The sequence below is a fragment of the Mustelus asterias genome, chromosome 3 (genome assembly GCF_964213995.1).
Source record: "Mustelus asterias chromosome 3, sMusAst1.hap1.1, whole genome shotgun sequence".
NCBI classification, from domain to species: domain Eukaryota; kingdom Metazoa; phylum Chordata; class Chondrichthyes; order Carcharhiniformes; family Triakidae; genus Mustelus; species Mustelus asterias.
In genome coordinates, this window is record NC_135803.1 from 26,796,238 (window position 1) to 26,818,253 (window position 22,016).

The following is a 22,016-nucleotide window of genomic DNA, read 5'->3' on the forward strand; positions in this document are numbered from 1 at the left end:
AAAGAAGGACTTGTGAAGACATCTAAGCAACATGTTCAGTTTCCTTGTTGTGAACAGACAAATGCTATTGCAACCTTGTCAGAGGATCATCTTAAACAGTGTGAGCTACACTTCTGACTGCAACATAGCTTGTGTAAAATCGTAGCACGATTTTTATTTCTTTCTAATGAGGTTTGTTGTAATTTTAAGCTTTAGTGTGGTTAATAATACAAGTGTTAACTGTTCAGAATTTTGCAAATTAAAAAAAAATATCTGTTCATGTTTGATCATCATGAGTTGTTGCACCAAAATTGAATACTTTTATAAAGTACCACAATTACATTGAAGTATTCTGCCATAGCATCTAACCATCTAAACTTTCTTCAATTTGTTTACAAATAAAAGCGTATCTAGGAGTTCTTCACTTGTGCCTTGCAGTCTTCATTATTCCTGTACGCAATGGTATCCAAAGCTAATTAGAATGCGGATATCACTGAGATTCAATTTTTATGAATATGTGCAAGAGACCTTGCAGTTCACATTAAGAAATGGCAGGCTTTTAAAAAAAAATATTACTCCATCCTTAGAGTTGCAAAGCCAATGCTCAAGTGGACTGGGCAAACCCAAATCCATTCCTTGTTTGCTCCAAAAACCAAATTCAAACTCCAGCTGAATCCAATTCAAGGTCCCCATGAGAGAGACAAACAAGATCCAAGATGAGCCAATGCATTCCATCTCAGGCTTGATCTGATGCTTGATCTTAGGCAAAGGGCCAAAAAACAATGAAAATTAAGGAGGGCAAAAGCACAAGGAACTCATTCGCCATTTCCCTTTAGGCAGAATCACCAACCGAGGACCTCTGCTGGGAGCGTGCATTTGTAATAGCAGCCCTCTGATGTTCTGCATGCAAAGACGATCAGGCAAAGTGTTCAGGTTGAAGATAAATTTTTTTTGATTCTTTCCACAAGCATGTTACTCCTTGTAGTCAGTAAAACTTTGATTTTTTTTTTGTTGTACCTCAAATTTTTATCAATCAGAAATGCAAATAGTTTATTTTCTTGTATGATTTTTGTGATGGGAAAATAAATCGCCACTGTGATGTTAAAACCTTGATGCATACAGGGCACACTGACCTGTTTATTCTTGCCGGGTAGTCATACACTGGACTGCAGAGAGCATTTACCCAGTGAGAAATTTTTTTTAAAACGGTCAGGTGATCTTTAGTGATCATTTTTGGCAACCCCCTTTTCAAAATCCCACGACATACCCGCAGGTCATGACCCCCACTTTGAAAAACACTGGTTTATAGGAGCTTGCTTTGCACAAATTGGCTACTGCATTTATACATCACAACGTTGACTATGTTTCAAAAGTACTTGATTTGTTGTGAAGTGTTTTGGGACATTGAGAACATGGAAGGTTCTAGGTGAATGGAAGTATTTCTTACACATGCCCACACTCATCCAGCACAGTGGAAGAATGTAACTCTGATCAGGGCCAGTAAAGGGTGAAGAATCTGGCACTAATCCTGCCTGTGTTAAGTGTCAGTAGGAGGGCATTACTTTGGTGGAATTTACCAGCTGGTTATTGTGGAATGGGACCAGGGTTGCCTGCTACTGGTCCCACCCCAGTCATTGACTTGTCTTGTAACAGATGGACAGAAGATCTTCTTTGTGCATGTTGAATCAAAATCCTTAAAATGGCCGCAAACAGGTGGGAATGCCATGGAATTTCAGTCCCTGAGGCCTAAATACCCAGATAGCTGACTGATAGCTTGATTGTCATGGTGTTAATTCAAAAGTCAATGTACATGACAGGGTAGCACCTGGCCCCTTTAAGGGGTGGACATTGAGGGTCATGTGATGATTGCCCAGTGGGGAACGAGAGCAGGGATCTCGCTGCAGAGCACAGGTTTATGCAGCTGGAACTGATCCTAAAGCTGGAAGTGTTAACATTGCTGAAGTACTCTGTATATAGTTATCTGCTTGTAAATAAACCGTTATAGTGTGTTATATTAACTGGTGGTTGCTAATCCTTGCAATTACTACAGTTACCAGAATTTTAATATAAGGGGTAAGTTAGTAAAAGTCTGCTTTCCCCCAATAAAGTTAGTAAGTCATGTTTCCAAGACAAAGAAAAAAGGAGTGAGGAGAGGGAGAAGGGTTCTGCAATTCAGAAAAACAATCAGTTCAGACACTTTCAATCAATATTTATTGTCAGTTACATCCATGATGAGTTCAGCTTCATGGGAAAATGTGAAGGAGGTGGATATGTGTGATGACAAGTTTTTACAATAATCAGGAAACTTTTGTGACACTACTGTACATGGTAAAGCACTAGATCCTATACAAGACTTCAGTGGGAGTTTGAGGAACATATGTACTGTTCTATTCCACTGTTTCGATATGGTAGTGTAAATAAATTGTAATAACAAAAAAAGTGATTTGACAAAAGTGAACAAAATAACTAATACAAAGTGTTACAAATGAACCCATATTTCTCATACAGAATCCAAATGATCTTTCAGCCTGAATATTTGTTTGTAATGAACAGTAGACTTTACTGAGTCGTGGCTTGTTCCAAGCTTCCCTCTGATCTCCTAGGTTTGTGCTTTTCAAAAATGGATATTTTAAAGAAACTATTGTCTTGGAAATAAACAAATTATTGGGCCAGATGGAAACTGCACAAGGATATGTATTCTATTCATCCCTCCATCCAGTCACTGATGAAACTTGAGATGGCTTACCTGTCCAATGACAGTTGTGGCTCTGAATTCTTGCCCGAGTCACAAGATTCTGAGTTCAGGACCCACCCACAAGGGCTTGAGAACAAAAAATGGAGACTGACACTCCAATACAGTACTGTGGGATGCTGTACTGTCAGAGGTGCCATCTTTTGGATGAGACGCCCCAACTACCTGCTCAAGTGGAAACAAACGATCCCATAGGACTATTTTGAAGAAGAGCAGGGAAGTTATCCCCGGTGTCCTGGCCAATATTTATCACTCAATCAGCATCACAAAAACAGATTATTTAGTCATGATCACACTGCTGTTTCTGGGAGTTTGTTGCATCTGTTTAGAATCATAGAATCCCTACAGTGCAGAAGGAGGCCATTTGGCCCATCAAGACTCCACCAGCAACAATCTCACATAGGCCACATCTCTGTCACCCTGCATATTTACCCTGTTGTTCCTCCTGACACTAATGGTTAATTTACCATGGTTAATCAACCTAACCTGCACATCTTTGGAGTGTGGAAGGAAACCGGAGTACCCGGAGGAAACCCACGCAGACAAGGGGAGAACGTGCAAACTCCACACAGACAGTGATCCGAGGCCAGAATTGACCCCAGGTCCCTGGCGCTGAGGCAGCAGTGCTAACCACTATGCTGTATTATATTAAAGCAGTGAATTACACTTCAAAAGTACTTCACTGGCTGTAAAGTGCTTGAGAAGTTCAATGGTCATGAAAGGTGCTATATAAATGCAAGTCTTTCTTTAAATGTCAGATTCACAGTTTTAAAGATGTGACTGATTTTGTTCCCCCAAAAAATAAGGATAGACTTCTGAAATATCGATGGATCAATCAGTGTGTAGTTTCCAAATGGATTGATCCACATTTATTTGTTTGCATTGCCAGACAATATGGCCTCTGTCACAGAGCTAACAGGAACTTGTTGCAATTCTAACTGTGCATTTTGGTTTGGATAGACGGCACTTTTCAATTTTACGTTTGAATGTTTGTCTTTATATTGTATAAACATTTCAACAGAGTAAGCAGCCTCAGTACATTAAAATTGTTGTGAATAGCCCGTTCTATACACTAACTTAAATATTGGTCGTATAGACATACATGCTCACTGTACATACATTATACAATTTTAATAAGATGATTGCAAAAATATTTTCTCAAAATGCTAACCAAATCTGCTCTAAATACATGCCACACAAATATACATGTACAGTACACACTTGGTAAAAGCTGACAATTTGTTGTCTGATACAATATGGCTTGTGTATGTCAGTGCCAGCTTCTTCACACGTACAGTACACATCAGATAAAAGGTAACAATTTATTCAACTTTGTACTGTGTGGCTTGTTCACATCTTAGACGTGTAGACTGCAAGTCCATTGCCACAGTGGAGCTGCTTTGGTGATGAAAGAGCATGTTTATCCACATAATCATCGAGAAGTAAGTCAAATCTGCAATTGGAAAATTGCTCCTGATTGACTCAGGGACAACTGATAGCTTTCAGGTGTTGTGTACAGTAGTGCTTGGTTTGCCCCATGTGTACATGATGTATGATTGATCACTTCAAGGAGAACACAGACTGGCTTTAAAATAGTCGTAAGAATCAACTTCAAAAGTTGACTATTATACCTATTCACCTACAAAGTCAAAATTGCAAATTAGTCTTTCAGACAAATTCAAGAAGCCAGTCAAACAGACTTCTTGTTGGAAGGCTTCCTCCCTCCTCTTGCACTTTACAATACTGCAGGATTGCAAGAAACAGATCTTTGAGCTTCCAGGCTTTCTGGTGAGCAGAGTGGACAACATCTAAAAACTGAATCCAAACAAAGAGATCAGTTAAATAAAAGGAAATTACTGCGGATGCTGGAATCTGAAATCAAATGAGAAAATGCTGGAAAATCTCAGCAGGTCAGGCAGCATCTGTAAGGAGAAAAAAGAGCTGACGTTTCAAGTCCAGATGACCCTTTGTCAAACTCCGGCACTTATTTGGGTACACTGAGGGAGAATTTAGCATGGCCAATGCACCTAATCAGCACGTCTTTCAGACTGTGGGAGGAAACCGGAGCACCCGGAGGAAACCCACGCAAACATGGGGAGAACATGCAGACTCCGCACAGAGTGAGCCAAGCCGCGAATCGACACAGTTTACCAGTAATGTCTTAACAGTCATTAGAATGTGATCATTTTATTTCTACTTTCTATATTCCCAGTAGCAATTTTTTTTTTCATCTGCATATTTACATAGCTTACTACCAAGGAAAGAGACACTTGTAGTTATAGAACTTTCACAACTTCAGAGTGTTCCATAGCTCTTTATAGTAAATTAATTGCTGTTTTTTTGGTTTAAAACTAGTCACTGTTGTAATGTAGACACTAATGCAGCCAATATCCATATAGGAAAGCTGCACAAATCGCATTTGGACATGTAGACTCCAACAATTAAATTATGAGAAGCCAATGTTTCCCCCTTGCTTTAGTCCAATATTTGCATGTTTCTCTAATTTCTCTCCTTGATCCCATTTCCTTGATCCCATTCCCACTAAACTGTTGATCACCCAACTTCTTCCCCTGGTCCCCATCTTAGCTGATATTGTAAATGATTCCCTTTCTTCAGGTGTTGTCCCCTTCTTCAAATCAGTCACCATCACACTCCTCTCAAAAAACCAACCCTTGACCACCTTGCAAACAAGGTGGCTGAGGGGGAGATACAAGAAATCAATTTCATTCAGGAGGTCCACATAAGTTTTAATAAACACAACTGGCAGGTTTATTTTTGTTTATATATCCAATTCAATCCAATCAAAGTCCAATTCAAAGTCTCAGGAAGTGAGACATTCCAGATCCAAGCTGACAAGACAGGCTTCCCACTCCCTATCTTGGGCTTGATCTACATGATCCAAGCTGATTGGAGTAGGCATTGCACCGTCTCCAAGGCTTGAGCTCCTTTGCATCTGAGCCAAAAGGCCAAGATGCCGCTTTTAAAAAATTGCTTCAAATGAAGCCTCAGTGTAACCTCATGACTTCAACCAAGTGCAGGATGTCGATACTGCACTTGATCTTGGCCAAAAGGCTGCGAGCCGGCAGGTTTATTTTAAGTGTTCACTGTACAGATTCCAATCTCCAACTGCCAGTAGGCTGTGGAGGCCTCGATGATATCACGGAATGATGATGTGACTGTCCTCTTAAAGGGGCCATGCCACACACAGTAATTCCCCAAATACACAACAAATCTACCCCCCCCCCCCACCCCCCCACCCCGATCAATCACGGAAATGTTTATACATTGCATCACCAATCTGGGTACATTTTAGGCTATACAACTTGACTAAATGCAACACAATCAAAAGGAGAGGCAATTGGGAGACCACTGAGCCCTCACTGGTTGTATCCGTTGCTCTGGCACGTTGCTGGATATTTCTTCCATTGAAGGCGGTCGCGGTATCATTCCCATAGAGGGATTGGCAGCAGCCAAAAGATTGTTAGTCCTATCGGGTTCACCTGATGCTCCAGGAGTAACAGGCCCAATGTCAGGAACTAGAGAGGCCAGTTCATCCCAAGGTGGTTCATCCTCGGTTTGGACTGTGTACAATATGGGGCCACTTAAAGCCAAGACAAACGCAGGTACCCACTTTTCCCAGATAGTATAACTACATGCTAACACTCGCTTCCCTTGCTGAAACAAGCATCATTTAGCATTCACTTGTCTCCTGGCTCCTTGCAACTGTAGGTTTCACTCCACTATTGCCGATATTTCTTGGGGTATTAACAGATCAATTGTCGTTTGCAGCTTTCTCTTCATGAGTAGCAATGTAGGTGAACTCTGTACAGTCACATGTGTAGTATTTCGGTAGAATGCCAAAAAGCTATTGAGACGTCAGGTTAACGAGCCTTGGTCTCAAGAAGCTTTCAGTGTGTGTTTCAGGGATTGCACAAATCGTTCAGCTAACCCATTGGTAGCTGAGTGATAGGGCGCAGATTTGATATGTTGGATACCACTCCCTTTGAGGTAATCTTCAAATTCTTGCAGCATAAATTGTGGTCCATTGTCACTGACAATTTGTTCCAACTTGCCAAACCTTGCAAAGATCTCTTCCACTTTCTCAATGGTTTTTTTCTGTGTTGGTGGATTTCATTGCAACTACTTCTGGCCACTTAGAATGTGCATCGCCTACAACCAAGAGCATATACCCCTTTAATGGATCAGCAAAATCAACATGTTAGCCATTGCCACGGGTGAAGGGGTGACAATGGTGGTGAGTTCCTCACTCAAACATATTGACTGGCATTGTTTTACTTTTCTTCTATTTGAGCATCCAGACCTGGCCACCATTAGTAACTCCTGAAACTAAAATGTGTGAGACAAACTGCCCCTACTCCGTAAGGGGAAGCGTCACAAGCGAGTTGCAATGGCAGTTTTGGGTTAAAATGAACTAAGATTTTGTAAAAGTATCCTTCACTGCCTGGGATGCTTCCTCGCATTTGGGTGTCCAATGACAAGACTATTTAATGCACAATAGATTATATAGTGATTTCAACAAGCTAGCTAACTTGGGGACGAATTCCCCATAATAATTGACTAGACCTAGAAAGGAGATTAATTGCATCACATTCTTTGCCTGTGGAGTTTTCCTGATGGCTTCCATCCTCTTTGGTGTTTTATGTAGCCCTTTGTTATCGATAACATGGCAAAGTATTGTATTGAGGTTCAGAAGAAGTCACATTTCTATTTCTTAACAGGCAGGCCATGTACTTGAAGGTGCTGCACAGATTTCAAGTTCATCAAACGTTGCTGGACATTTGCACTGGTAATCCAAATATTGGCAAGATAACATTGTAGCCTACTCAGGATTTAGTCCATTGATTGCTGAAATAACGCAGGGGCCTGAGTAATTCCAAGGGGTAATCGTTTGTCGCGGAACAGGCTTTTGTGGGTAACAATGGTATGCAAAAGTTGTGATTAGGTCGCAACCTTCATTTGCAGGTCAACCTACGAAAGGTCGATTTAGCTAAACTTTTGCCCACCTGATAGGCTGGAGAACAGATTATCGTTCAGTGGAAGTGGGTACTGATCCACACGTAACACTGGATTGATGGTCATCTTAAAATCTCCTCAAATGCAGGCTGTACCATTCTGTTTCATGACAGGGCATTATTGGTGTGGTCCCGTCACTTGTGGTAACAGGTTCTAAAACACAAGTCGTCCTAACTCCGATTCAACCTTCAGATGAATTGCATACGGCACCACTCTCGCCTTGAGGCTTTTTGGTTGGCTATTTGGCTTAATTTTAAGTTTCATTTGCACCCCTTCCATTGAGTCAAGGCTATCTCCAAATTCACTCATATCTGTTTAAGATGTGCTGTAGGTCTACCTTGGCGTCAACCAATTGGTTTACAGCTCTCCGGTCCAACTTAACCTTCTCCAACCAAGACCGTCCATAGGGAGCCAGAAGTTTCCTTGGAACACATGGAAAGGTAGCCCCATCCTTTGTCCACTCAGCTCCACCTTGACGATGGTTTAGCCTTTCAAAGGCATAATTTCTTCCGTATAGGTTCTTAAGATCACATTTGCTGGCCTTAAGGGAAGATGCTTTAGTTTCTGTTGAGAAATGGGTTGGAATTCTCTGGCCATTCCCGTCCCGCTGCCACTGCCAGCAAGGATGGAGAATTTGGCACTTGGCCAAATCTCCATTCACTGCAGTGGGACCAGAGAATCCTATTCCTTGGAATATTTATAACCTGGGAGGGAAAGCTCCGAATCCGTGTTCTAGAGAATACCAATAATGAGAACTACAAGAAGTTATTCATCAGCTCATAGAGCCTCTTAAACATTTAATTTTCATTTCCTAAGCATAATTCATTATCCAGCTGCAACCTTTATAATGTTTGAACATTAATGTCCTGATCTTGCACATGAATAATGGACACACAGGGAAAGGACCCATATGCCAGCAAGAACCTTTCCCGGGATCACAGATGGATTCATCAAAGAGTCCAATGTTTTATCCCTAGTTCCCGGCAGGTTTTAAACAGATTCAGATGGAAGTGTGCCAATCACACCCCTGTAACTGAGGTTAACTGATTTGCATAGCTTTCAGGTGTAGGTTTGGATGGCTGCTGGGAGGACAGCAGGAGAGGGAGGGGAGGAATTGTAAACATTAATGTGAATTTTAATGGAGTCTGAAAACGGAGAGAAAAATTCAGATGGAAAAGTTCCAGAGGTGAATCACCCATCCCCAGCCTTTGGGGAGGAAGGAAAGCAAGCGGTGAGGAAACTCAAGGTTCGAGTAGCTATCGCTAGGCAAGTGAACAAAGCAGCCCAGATCTAAGCACCTACTGAAGGCCACCAAAATTGAGGTGGGGTCGACTCTCTCTACCACTCCATGGCTGAAATTAAACTCAGTCCAATCCTACAACAGGCTGCTAATTCACGCCCATATTATACCTGGACAGAGAGTTGAAAATCTATCTCAGTGTCTTAGACACGGAGGTAGAGCCCTGCCCTTAAGTGAATTTTGGAGAAAAGCACCTGATGAGGTGACCATTTCCTCTGCCACTTTTATGTCCCATCACAGCCCTGTTCAGAAATCTCACAGCAGTGAAATGTTCTGCTCCCAGTCCTCAATTTATACCCCACAGCACAATACACAGCTTTGCTGTAAAATCATGGTTATTATATCATAGATAATGTAAGCTGTGGTCCTTTGTCCACTCATATGGGATTTCACATCTTCAAAACCACCTTAAAGTTATAGTGTCTGGCATTTATTATTATTTTAATGTTTAAAGTTTACTTATTAGTGTCACAAGTAGGCTTACATTAACACTGCAATGAGGATACTGTGAAAATCCCCTAGTCGCCACACTTCAGTGCCTGTTTGGGTACACTGAGGGAGAATTTAGCATGGCCAATGCACCTAACCAGCATATTTTTCAGCCTAGGAGGAAACCGGAGCACCCTGAGGAAACCCACGCCGACGTGGGGAGACCATACACATTCGGCACAGACAGTGACCTAAACTGGGAATTGAACCCGGGTCCCTGGCCCTGTGAGGCAGCAGTACTAACCGCTGTGCCACCATGCCACCCACACTCTTCATTTTATGCCTGGCTATTCATTTGATTGTTTAGCTTAGGCATAGATGCCAAGGGTGGTTCTATCACTAATACTCAATACTTGAAGTACATTGATCCGTTCGACAGAGAGTGAAAGCGAAATTAGAGACCAAAGGGAATACATACACTGTTACCCATCTATTGATAGATGTTAAGCACAACTGCCAGGAGTTTACCAGTTAAGTCACCTGCGCTGGAAACGGTATATGGTGCAGGACTTATTATGAGGAGCAGACAATAATAACAACAAGTAGATTGCTTTAAGGACATGGAATGTACCTTTTGAATCTTCTTTTCCTGGGATTTTTTGAAGTAAATCACTGGAAAACCTAGTTCAGAAGCTGCTATCCACTGCAAGATTGCTCTCAATTCAGAGTCAACGCACTCAGGGCTCAGATCAAAGTTCAACACAAGGAAGTCCCGATGACAGCTGACTGCGCCCATTGATAACTGAGACGCTTGTTCTGAAAAAGGGAAAAGAAAATGCACGTGCTGACACATGGAGAATGTTTAGCAGTTAGAAAGTTGTTGTTCTATTATCCAACACAAGTATTATCTTACCATCCAAATGCTCTTGGTTATCTTTCACTGTCTCTTTTTCACTTATGATTTCACTAGTGGAAAAAAGGGACATGTTTATGTACAACATATTCCTAATTTTGTCATTTAAAGTGATACAAGCTCTTTATAGTTGTTTAATTTTCCTATTTTGGTTTGTAGCTTGCCCTCCCTTATCTACACAACCATGAATGTTGAACTTGGTTGTATTATTTGGCAGTCAGAGGGAATTTTGGTGTAAAATGTTCTTGACCAGGACATTCATTATCCAGGATTCATCCACAACTCGAATTATGGATTATGTAGGCAGGTGTTGGACACCAACATCGGATCTACATGTGGGTCCTGAACTCGCCCATATCGTTGGTATGCCTGCTGCTGCAGTCTAGGTAGGAGCCTCCTAATTGGCCACTTCTGCACTTGCCATCTTCTCCAGAGGGCCCACAATAAAATCAGGCCTCAGCCCCACAGGGAGAGGGTGCATTACTGAGGGGGCAAAGGGTGCCTCTACATGGCGGCTGTCCCCACAGCCCTGCCGTTGGGGCATGGAGCATCTGGTTCCAATGGCCACAGACCTGCCATGGGCACGGGGGTGGCTGCCTCAAGTAAGCTGGCACATGGCTGGGCTGCTTTGTTGGTGGTAAAACACTGGCACTGTTACAAAATGGCCCCTGCGTGGTGCATAAATTAGACTTATTGGCTGTCCACCTCCATGGAACAGGTGATCCTCTTCCCAGCCCATCCCAGGAAAGTCACCTGGAGGTGGGAATGCATCAGGGAGCCATCCAGACATATTCCCCACTAACCCAGCACCCCTACTTCCGAGGAAGTGTGACAATGGTGGAGATCTTGTCTTTTGGATGAAATTCCTGTCTGCCTCTTCACCTGGACATTGTACATCAATAGTAATGTTTAAAGTATAAAGCAGAGTTCTCTTGATATCCCAGTCGATATCCTTCCCTCAAACAATGACCTCAAAAAATAGATTATCAGGTGACTTTATTATTGCGTGTGGGTTTGGTGGTGCAGAATGGTCGCTGTGTTATATATGACAATAGTTACAGAACTGCAAAGCAAAGTATTGAAATATTTCTAAACATTGAGTTATATAAATGTAAATGTTCTTATATTGCTGAGCAGGAGAGAGAGTGGGAGTGTGGGGGAAGGACAAGGGTATGGAGAGAGGGGAGGAGTACAGGGAGAGAGTAGGAATATGGAGAGAGAGCAGGAGTATGGGGAGAGAGTGAGAGTATGGGGGAAGGATGACGGAATGGAGAGAGGGGAGAAGTACAGAGAGAGAGTAGGAGTATGGGGAAAGAGCAGGAGTATGGGGAGTGAGCAGGAATACCGGGAGAGAGCATGAATATAGGGAGAGAGCAAGAGTATGGGGAGAGAGCAGGAGTACAGGGAGAGAGCAGGAGAACGGGGAGAGACCAGGAGTATGCAGAGAGAGCAGGAGTATGGGGAGAGAGCAGGAGGACAGGGAAAGACCAGGAGTATGTGAAGAGAGCAGGAGTATGGGGACAGAGCAGGAGTAAATCTTTGAAAACAATTTTCTGCATTGTTAACAAATATCAGTGCTTGAAATTTCACTATATTTGTTGATATAAGCCTGAAGATTATCATTATAGGATTAATGCTTCATGATAATTTCAAACCTATCATTATCACAGTGGGGCATTTGTCAGTTCATACTTTGATTGACAGCTCTGAGTGCTTGTAAGTCTTTGAAGTGGGAATATGATTACAATTGCTTGTTTTTATGAAGGGTTAAAGGAAGTCAAATGTAATTCATTGGATTTTATTTTGCCAACAAGAGTGTTTTTCTTAAATATTAAGTTTATCAATCAGATACTTTTGTTAAAATCTTAGCATGAACAAAGAACAAAAGAACAAAGAACAGTACAGCACAGGAAACAGGCCCTTCGGCCCTCCAAGCCTGTGCCGCTCCTTGGTCCAACTAGACCATTCCCAGGCTGCTCATGTGACTATCCAGGTAAGTCTTAAACGATGTCAGCGTGCCTGCCTCCACCACCCTACTTGGCAGCGCATTCCAGGCCCCCACCACCCTCTGTGTAAAAAACATCTCTCTGATATCTGAGTTATACTTCGCCCCTCTCACCTTGAGCCCGTGACCCCTCGTGAACGTCACTTCTGATCTGGGAAAAAGCTTCCCACCGTTCACCCTATCTATCCCCTTCATAATCTTGTACACCTCTATTAGATCTCCCCTCATTCTCCGTCTTTCCAGGGAGAACAACCCCAGTTTACCCAATCTCTCCTCATAGCTAAGACCCTCCATACCTGGTAACATCCTGGTAAACCTTCTCTGCACTCTAACGCCTCCACGTCCTTCTGGTAGTGCGGCGACCAGAACTGGACGCAGTACTCCAAATGTGGCCTAACCAGCGTTCTATACAGCTGCATCACCAGACTCCAGCTTTTATACTCTATACCCCGTCCTATAAAGGCAAGCATACCATATGCCTTCTTCACTACCTTCTCCACCTGTGTTGCCACCTTCAATGGATCCTGAGGTCTGCCCATGGTGGATATTAGGTGAGTTAGCATGAAGGTAAAGGCTTCCTTTGGCATGAGTTGACACTAAGTTGACATAGGGGCTATAAAGGGGCCCCAAGGATGAGTTGAAGTATGGGTTGACATGGAGGATATGAGGGCCAGGGAACTTGGTGGAGAACATTAGGTGGCAAGATTTGGCATGAATGGGTCATAAGGAGTGTGTGGGAGGTGAGGGTTGTAGGACTTTTTTTTCTTTTAGTCTTTTCTTTCAAAGTTTCAAATAATCACCAGTGCACCAAGGCTAGCCTTTCTCCCAGCCCTTCTCCGTACTCATCAGCCCTTGTAGCTGCCTCAGAATTCCTTCTGGGAGTGATGGGCCCAAATCACCCACACTCTCAATAATAATCTCTCAAAACTATTAATATGTCTATACAGCCCCCTGCTGAGATAAGATGTTCTGGACCATTTGAATCTCAGCTAAACATTCATAATGGCTACAGCTGTCATAGCAAACCATTCCAGCTCACCGAAAATGAAGCCTATTGAAATTTCTAAAACAGATATTAAGTTTTGTTTAAGCAACACCAGATGGTTTGCCAATCAAAGCTATCTGGGAGCAGTTAGGGGCTTTTTCTCTCTAACTGACATCTGGTGAAGGGTTTTTGTTCAATTGGACTCTGAGCATTTAAATCACATTTGGTTAGTATACCAGAGATTCCAAGCATTGCAGCAAAAAATACATCTAACCTACTGAACATCTATCGACTGAAACTGAAAGAACACAAATATTTCGTTTGTATTTCAAAACTGGTCAATGAAAGAATTCTAAGAACAGGTGCAGTTCATGCCTTCGCTGAGAAGGAATCCGATTCCATTAAAATTGCTGGGGGGGGATTAAATTTCTCAATTCTGCAATCAAGCCAGCAGGAGTGGGAGTGCTGTGTGGGGGCAGGCTTACCCTAAGCTGGTAAATGGGAATGGGGGCGGGAAGCCTGACATTGGTTTTCCCTGCCATATTTAAAGGGCTCCTGAGTCAATCTGACTTGGCAAAAATCCGGCTATGGAGTCACTACAGCACAGAATACAGGCATCTGACCCACTTTAATTCATTCTCAAAATGTGCCTGCTGGTGTCAGGATTAGCATTTATTTGCCACTCTTAATTGCCTCAAGAGTGCTGGTGAGCCTTCTTCTTTACTCATAGCACAATAGAACTGAATAACTTGCTATGCTCCTGGGCAGTTAAGAATCAACTGGGTTGACGTGTAACTTGACTATATCTATGCCAGAAAAGGTCCAGATGGCAGACGTTCCTGCCTGAATGACCTTAGTGAACCAGTTGGGTTTTTGATGACAATCCAACAGCTTGATGGACATATTTGCTTGCGTTGAATTTTAGAAAACTGAATTAAAATTCTCAAACGGCCAAAAGAATAGCAACTCCTGTTTTCTCGATTACTAGTTCAGTAACAATTTTACAGCCGAGTAGCAAGTTGACCTATTCTCACCCTTTACAAAAATTTATATTGAATAGATTTATTTTTTTAAAAAATCATATTTTCATTTGCCTCCAATGCACCGAATGGTATGCATTGATCATTTATTAGTTCCTTCCAGATAAAGTGCTGGTTACCGTTGTTTAACTTGCCTCTAATATCCCATCTGTAATACTTTAGGTGGGATTTTCCGATCACGCTCGCCCTGAAACCAGAAAATCCCACCCGAGTTCAACAGACCTCAGTATGGCCTACTCTTCGTCCACTACGAATCCCGTGGCGGGCGGAATAGAAAAACTTGCCCCATGTCTCTTTTAGTTTACAGTGTCGAGTATTATTTTTTGAAGTTTCTCAGCATTGTTTGTGCATCATGAATATGGAGGCCAGTGCTTCTAATTTTTCATAAGCTTCCATTCCATTCTCATTACTTTTCCATTTATGCACCGCTTTATCACAGCGAATATCTCAAAGCAGTTTGTGCAATCAATATCCATGAAGTGGAGTTATTGCAATCTAGGCAAATGCATCAGCCAATCTGTACATCAACACCTCAAAGACAGCAAGGAGATGAGCAACCAGGTAATCTGTTTCTCGTGGTATTTGAATGTGGAAATAATGCTCGTCAGGGCAAAACTCATCGCTGACGAATTTTTTCTTTATTCATTTGTGGGACGTGTGCGTCGCTGGCCGGCCAGCATTTATTGCCCATCCTTAGTCACCCTTGAACTGAGTGGCTTGCTGGGCCATTTCAGAGGGAGCAGCTATGAGTCAACTACATTGTTGTGGTTCTGGAGTCACATGTAGGCCATACCAGGTAAGGACAGCAGATTTCCTTCCAGATGGGTTTTTCCAACAATCAACAATGGTTTCATGGTCATCCATAAATTCTGAATTGCAGATTTTATTTATTGAATTCAAATTCCGCCATCTGCTGTGGTGGGATTCGAACCTGGGTCCCCAGAACATTAGCTGAGTTTCTGGATCAATAGGCCTAGCAATAATACCACCAGGCCATCACCTCCCCTGATGGCATGGAGTTTTTAGTCATCATTTAAAACATTACATTTTAATAATTTGTCACTCCCTCAATCTACTATGTAGCAGAATGTCAGCTTGGATAACAAGCTCAGACTCACAAGCCCTGAGGTGCCAAAAGATAATTTTCATTCTTTAGATTTTGAAGATGATTTATGGTATCAAACCTGGGTAAAGCACGTGTTGAGAGGCTTTCCTGATAGGCATCTAGATCCACTAAGCCAAGACTACTTGAAGTGCTGCTGTTCCCATTGCTGACGAAAACAAAGAATTCAAAATTAAACAGGAATAATTCTCTACAATTACCTTTCAAAAGAATGGATAATTAGTGGGAAGAATTATCCCATGCCAATGGAAAAAAAAACACTATTTCTCATTCATTTTTGTACAATCAGAATGATTCAAATCACTTTCCATTCATATCATTGTAAGGAAAGCTTTGGGGATAGTTTGCCAAACTAAAGTGCAATATAAATGCAGGTTGTCATTGAGCCACATTGAATTAACCACCATTCAATCAAATTTCATTATGTGCATTATATTTGATCAATACACAATTACTCAGAGTGTGGAGCATCCCAATGGATAAAATCAATTCCCAGTTATTTCTATTTTATAGCCTTACAATGGATCAATCTTGGTTTACTTCCGTTGCATAGCGTAATGACAAATTAAACCATTTAATTATGCAACTATATAGAATTGTAAGGGACCAAACCAGCTCCCACCAACAGAAAATAATATGCTGACCCAGGCCTTTGAAACATTCTGCATTCATCTACTTTCTAAAGCTGAGCTCCCTCAACACAGCCAAGTTTAATATAGCAAATTCAGAATTTAATTACATTAGTGTAGAAACTGCAGTCAGTGTTTTCTATTTCTGTTTAAAGTGATTTGCTAACTCAATGATTAAATATGCCATGAGACAAAGATTTGCAAACAAACTATTTTTACCTTCTGTGTATTCAGTGTAATACGATTTGATAAACCATCAGCAGTTTCCACCCAGCAGCCCAAAGCTCCAATTTCACCGTTAATGCTTAGTGACAGATACAGCGCATACCGTCTATTAGATAGCACTGCTCTACATCTTGTGGCACAGTGGACGGCATCCCTACCTCTGAACCAGAAGCTCTGGCTTCAAGTCTCATCTCAGGACTTAATGGGCAAGGGAGGGGCATTCACAATGCAGTCAAGCAGACTGAATATCAACCTGTAAAATCCCATGACAATGGCGGATGGTAAGGGTGGGAGAATCGTCTGGTCAGCCATGCTCGATGTGGAGTGACACCCCTCAAGCTATAAGGCTCTGGTGGCAGGACCTGTTCCAGAAAAATCCTTGCTATGGAAACAGATGAAAGTCTGTCTTGTTCGCCACAAGGTGCGGGAAGCAAAACAACAGAATGTGACAGGGATAATTCTGAAGTTAGCATTAACTGGATAGAAAGGATATTATTAAACTAGAAAAAGTACAGAAAAGATTTACTGGGATGCTACCGGGACTTGATGGCTTAACTTATAAGGAGAGGCTGGATAGACTGGCACTTTTTTCCCTGGAGCATAGGAGGTTTAGGGGTCTATAAAATAATGTGGGGCATAGATAAGGTAGATAGTCAACATCTTTTCCCAAAGGTAGGAGAGTCTAAAACTAGAAGGCATAGGTTTAAGGTAAGAGGGGAGAGATACAAACGGGTCCAGAGGGGCAATTTTTTCACTCAGAGGGTGGTGAATGTCTGGAATGAGGTGCCAGAGGCAGTAGTAGAGGCGGGTACAATTTTGTATTTTGAAAAGCATTTAGATAGTTACATGCATAAGATTGGTATAGAGGGATATGGGCCAAATGTGGGCAATTGGGACTCGCTTAATGGTAAAAAATGGGCAGCATGGCCAAGTTGGACCGAAGGGCCTGTTTCCATGCAGTAAACCTTTATGATTATAACTGGGTGATAACAACCACAAAAGCAAGTGGTTAGACATAATGCCCAATTAATACCACTTTGTCACAGCTCCTGAAAGTGCCTGTGTATTTCAAGAAAAATATGCAAAATGCTGTTCTATGATTTACATAGAACCCCAAGCAGCATTTTAGGATGGAAAGAACTTGCAGTTATATAGCGCCTTTCACAACCTGAGGGCATCTTGGCCAAATAAGCACTTTTGAAACATAGTCACTGTTGCTGTAAGAGACACAGCAGCCATGTTTTTACAGAGCAAAAGGTGTCACAAATAGCAATGAGATAATGGCCTTTGGCATATTTTTCTCCAAGCTGCTATTGCACTTTTTCAGCGACTCAAACCAGGTGTCCGAAGTCTAGAAGTCTAGAACCAGAAGTCTACCTGTATGTCAGAGCCAACTGTTCAACTTGGCCAAAAACCCAAAGCACGTTATGTCCCAGTTTATAAGTTGCTGTTGGCTGATGAAGCTGTGCTGGCATCCCATACCGAAGTTCACTTCAATGGTTTATAAATCAGCTCTCTTGGGCCTGCCAGGAGCTTGGGCTGACAATCACCATCATAAAGACCAAAGTTATGAGGCCAGGATATTGAGACTCCTCCTTCCATCAACATTGATAACCTCACTCTAGTGGCCGTCAACAGCATCACACACCTTAGCTCAACAATGATCAACAGCCCCTTGATGCTGAAATCAGCATCAGGATAGCCAAGACCATCGCTGTCATGTTAAAGTGGCAAAACCGAGGGTGGACCAACAACAAACTAACTGAAAGCTCCGTGAGTACTATGTTTGTGTTCTCAGCACAGTCCTTTACAATAGTGAGGCATGGACAACCCATGTAAGTGAAGAAAAACAGCTGAACAGCTTTGACCTCTGCTGCCTCAGATGGATGTTGGATTTCTTCTTCTGGCATGACAGGGTGCTTGCTGAGTATGGAAATACACCAGGGTGCAAGAAGCCCCAGCATGTTAGACCATAAGACATAGGAGCAGAATTAGGCCACTCAGCCCATCGAGTCTGCTCCGCCATTCAATCATGGCTGATATTTTTTCTCATCCGCATTCTCCTACCTTTTTCCCATAACCCCTGATCCCCTTATTAATCAAGAACCTATCCATCTCTGTCTTAAAGACACTCAATGACCTGGCCTCCACAGCCTTCTGTGGCAGAGTTCCACAGATTCACCACTCTCTGGCTGAAGAAATTCCTCCTCATCTCTATTTTAAAGGATCGTCCCTTTAGCCTGATGTTGTGCACTCTAGTTCTAGTTTTTCCTACTAGTGGCAACATCCTCTCCACGTCCACTCTATCCAGGCCTCGAGGTATCCTGTAAGTTTCAATAAGATCCCCCCTCATCCTTCTAAACTGCAATGGGTACAGGCCCAGAGTCCTCAACCGTTCCACATATGACAAGCTCTTCATTCCAGGGATCGTTCTTGTGAACCTCCTCTGGACCCTTTCCAAGGCCAGCACATCCTTTCTTAGATATGGGGCCCAAAACTGCCCACAGTACTCTGAATGGGGTCTGACTGGAGCTTCATACAGCCTCAGAAGTACATCCCTGCTCTTGTATTCTAGCCCTCTCGACATGAATGCTAACATTGCATTTGCCTTCCTAACTGCTGACTGAACCTACACGTTAACCTTAAGAGAATCTTGAGCAATGACTCCCAAGTCCCTTTGTGTTTCTGATTTCCTAAGCATTTTCCATTTAGAAAATAGTCAATGCCTCCATTCCTCCTTCCAAAGTGCATAACCTCACACTTTTCCACATTGTATTCCATGTGCCACTTCTTTGCCCACTCTCCTAACCTGTCCAAGTCATTCTGCAGCCCCCCTGCTTCCTCAATACTACCTGTCCCTCTACATATCTTTGTATCATCTGCAAACTTAGCAACAGTGCCTTCAGATCCTTCCTCCAAATCGTTAATGTATATTGTGAAAAGTTGCGATCCCAGCACTGACCCCTGAGGCACACCACTAGTCACTGGCTGCCATCCTGAAAAAGACCCCTTTATCCCCACTCTCTGCCTTCTGCCAGTCAACCAATCATCTATTCATGCCAGGATCTTACCCTTAACACCATGGGCATTTAATTTATTGAGAAGTCTCCTATGGGGCACCTTGTCAAAGGCCTTCTGGAAATCTAAATAAATCAAGTCCACTGGCTCCCCTTTATCTAACTTCCTTAGAACCATAGAACCATAGAAAATTACAGCTCAGAAACAGGACTTTTGGCCCTTCTTGTCTGTGCCGAACCATTTTTTGCCTAGTCCCACTGACCCGAACTTGGACCATATCCTTCCACACCCCTCTCATCCATGAACCTGTCCAAGTTTTTCTTAAATGTTAAAAGTGACCCCGCATTTACCACTTTATCCGGCAGCTCATTCCACACTCCCACCACTCTCTGCGTGAAGAAGCCCCCCCTAATATTCCCTTTAAACTTTTCTCCTTTCACCCTTAACCCATGCCCTCTGGTTTTTTTCTCCCCTAGCCTCAGCGGAAAAAGCCTGCTTGCATTCACTCTATCTATACCCATCAAAATCTTATACACATGTTACATGTTTGCCTTGTTACGTGTTTGCCCTCTTGGGTCAGTAGTGACTTTGTTGGCTGGGTTACCTGAGCCGAATGGATAATGGCCTCGCCTCCAAAGACATGAGTCGGAATATTTTGGCTTTTCACGCCCCGCCACTGCTGCCAGTGAGGGTGGGGAATTGGGCACTCAGCCAAAGGTCCGATCTCATCAGTGGGACCAGAGAATCCTGCTGGCGTGAATGGCCGGAGAATCCAGGCCATGCTCCATGCAAGCATGCCCGCAGGTGATACATGTCTGCAATACATTGATGTCTGCAAGGAAGACTTCATGTTGAAAGGATCAGAATCAATGCATGGGGAGTCCTCATTGCTGACTGCAGTGCCTGGAGACAAGCAGTCAGGAGAGGTGGGTAAAGATCAGAGATCATAGGAAATGACCAGGTGGTGGAAAAGAAAGCACACCAGGAGATAAAAATATCAGTCAACCTTGGGCCAACGCTATTCATCTGTGTCAGTGGAAGAGGTTGCTACTCATAAATCAGCCTTTGCAGCCACAACAATGTTCATCACAGAAATGACATATACCCTATCCATCACCCCCGAGACAGACAGATACCAAAATCAATGACCAGGTAATCTTTAGATAGATAAATATTGGCCAGGATACAGAGGGAATGTACTGATTTTCATCGAAAAGTGGCGAGGGATAACTAACTGAGAGGGTGGATGGGCTGTCAGTTTAACATCTCATCCAAAAGACAACACCCTCATCAATGCAGCGCTGCCTCAGTACTCTACTAAAGTGTCAGTCTAAATTACGTGCTCAAGTCTTGAGTGGGACTTAAATCCACGATCTACTGACTTAGAGGCAGGAGTACTATCTCAATCCTGGTTGACACTGTAAAGGCATCTCAACATGGAAGTGCATTTGGCTACTTACTTCAAAGAACTAAATTAAAGAGGTCAGACGTCAGTAGGGTTATTGGGTTGCAGGGGAACCCCCTTCGCAGGTCCATTCACAGATGGGGCTGTCGCCTTTTATCTCTACGGTCCTGTCATTTACAGCCAGGAGGCCAGCATGATTTAACTGGTGATCTCGGCAAAAGGGGACTGCTCTGACTTTGGTAAAATATCAGTGGCAATGCAAATCGGTCCCTTAATGTGGCATTAATTGGAAAAATTGGCTGCTCACCTCCAGGGAGTCAGCAGCCAACCTGGTTCCCGGCTCTTCCCTGGAAAAACCACACCCAGGGATACATTGAGGAGCCATCTCAACATGGCCCTCTCAGCAACCCACCTCTATATCCAACCCAATTCTCCATGGGTTTTGTAAAATCCAGCCACTTACCTGGTCGGAGTGTGCACCTTACACTCTCCAGCCAGTTTCAATAGCAATAGAGTCAAAGAGGTGATTCTATGATTCTATGAAAGCAAAGGCAATTTTTTTTTGTGGGATCAGAGGTGCTGCTCTGAGCTTCACTAAATGAATCTGGGATGTTACCATCTTAAACTCTATCCTAACCAGGATTGTGACAATCTCCCTACTGAGTTAGCTTTGATACTATCCCTATGAGATGACCATTTGGTGCCTGAAGCTCATTTAAATGAGGCCTAGGCTACAAATCACCTTAGTCCTCTATGCCCCAGAATGGGTAGGCTGCTGGCACTCGCCTGCATTCGACTGTTCAAAAGCTATAAAAATAATAACACAATGCATGCTACAAAATGGGGTGGCATGGTGGCACAGTGGTTAACACTGCTGCCCCACAGCACCAAGGACCCAGGTTCGATTCCCAGCTTGGGTCATTGTCTGTGTGGAGTTTCCACGTTCTCCCCGTGACTGCGTGAGTTTCTTCCAGGTGCTCCGGTTTCCTCCCACAGTCCAAAGATGTGCAGGTTAGGCACATTGGCCATTCTAAATTCTCCCTCAGTGTACCCGAACAGGTGCCGGAGTGTGGCGACTGGGGGATTTTCACAGTAACTTCATTGCAGTGTGAATGTAAGCCTGTATGTGACACTAATAAATAAACTTTCGAACTTTAAAATGAGGTGACACCTCCGAAA

The 22,016-nt window shown here is 42.9% G+C and overlaps 1 protein-coding gene across 1 annotated transcript in view; it reads right to left on the reverse strand.

Annotated features, from left to right (window-relative positions):
• Positions 1–4,399: 4,399 nt before the first annotated feature.
• sphkap (SPHK1 interactor, AKAP domain containing) overlaps positions 4,400–22,016 on the reverse strand; it is a 138,197-nt gene continuing 120,580 nt past the window's right edge. Inside the window, exons 10-12 of the mRNA XM_078204122.1 lie at positions 10,408–10,462; positions 10,126–10,310; positions 4,400–4,546 (exon numbers count right to left, since the gene is read on the reverse strand). Of these exons, the coding sequence (XP_078060248.1) occupies positions 4,400–4,546; positions 10,126–10,310; positions 10,408–10,462 (387 nt within the window). The remainder of the gene's footprint in view (positions 4,547–10,125; positions 10,311–10,407; positions 10,463–22,016) is intronic.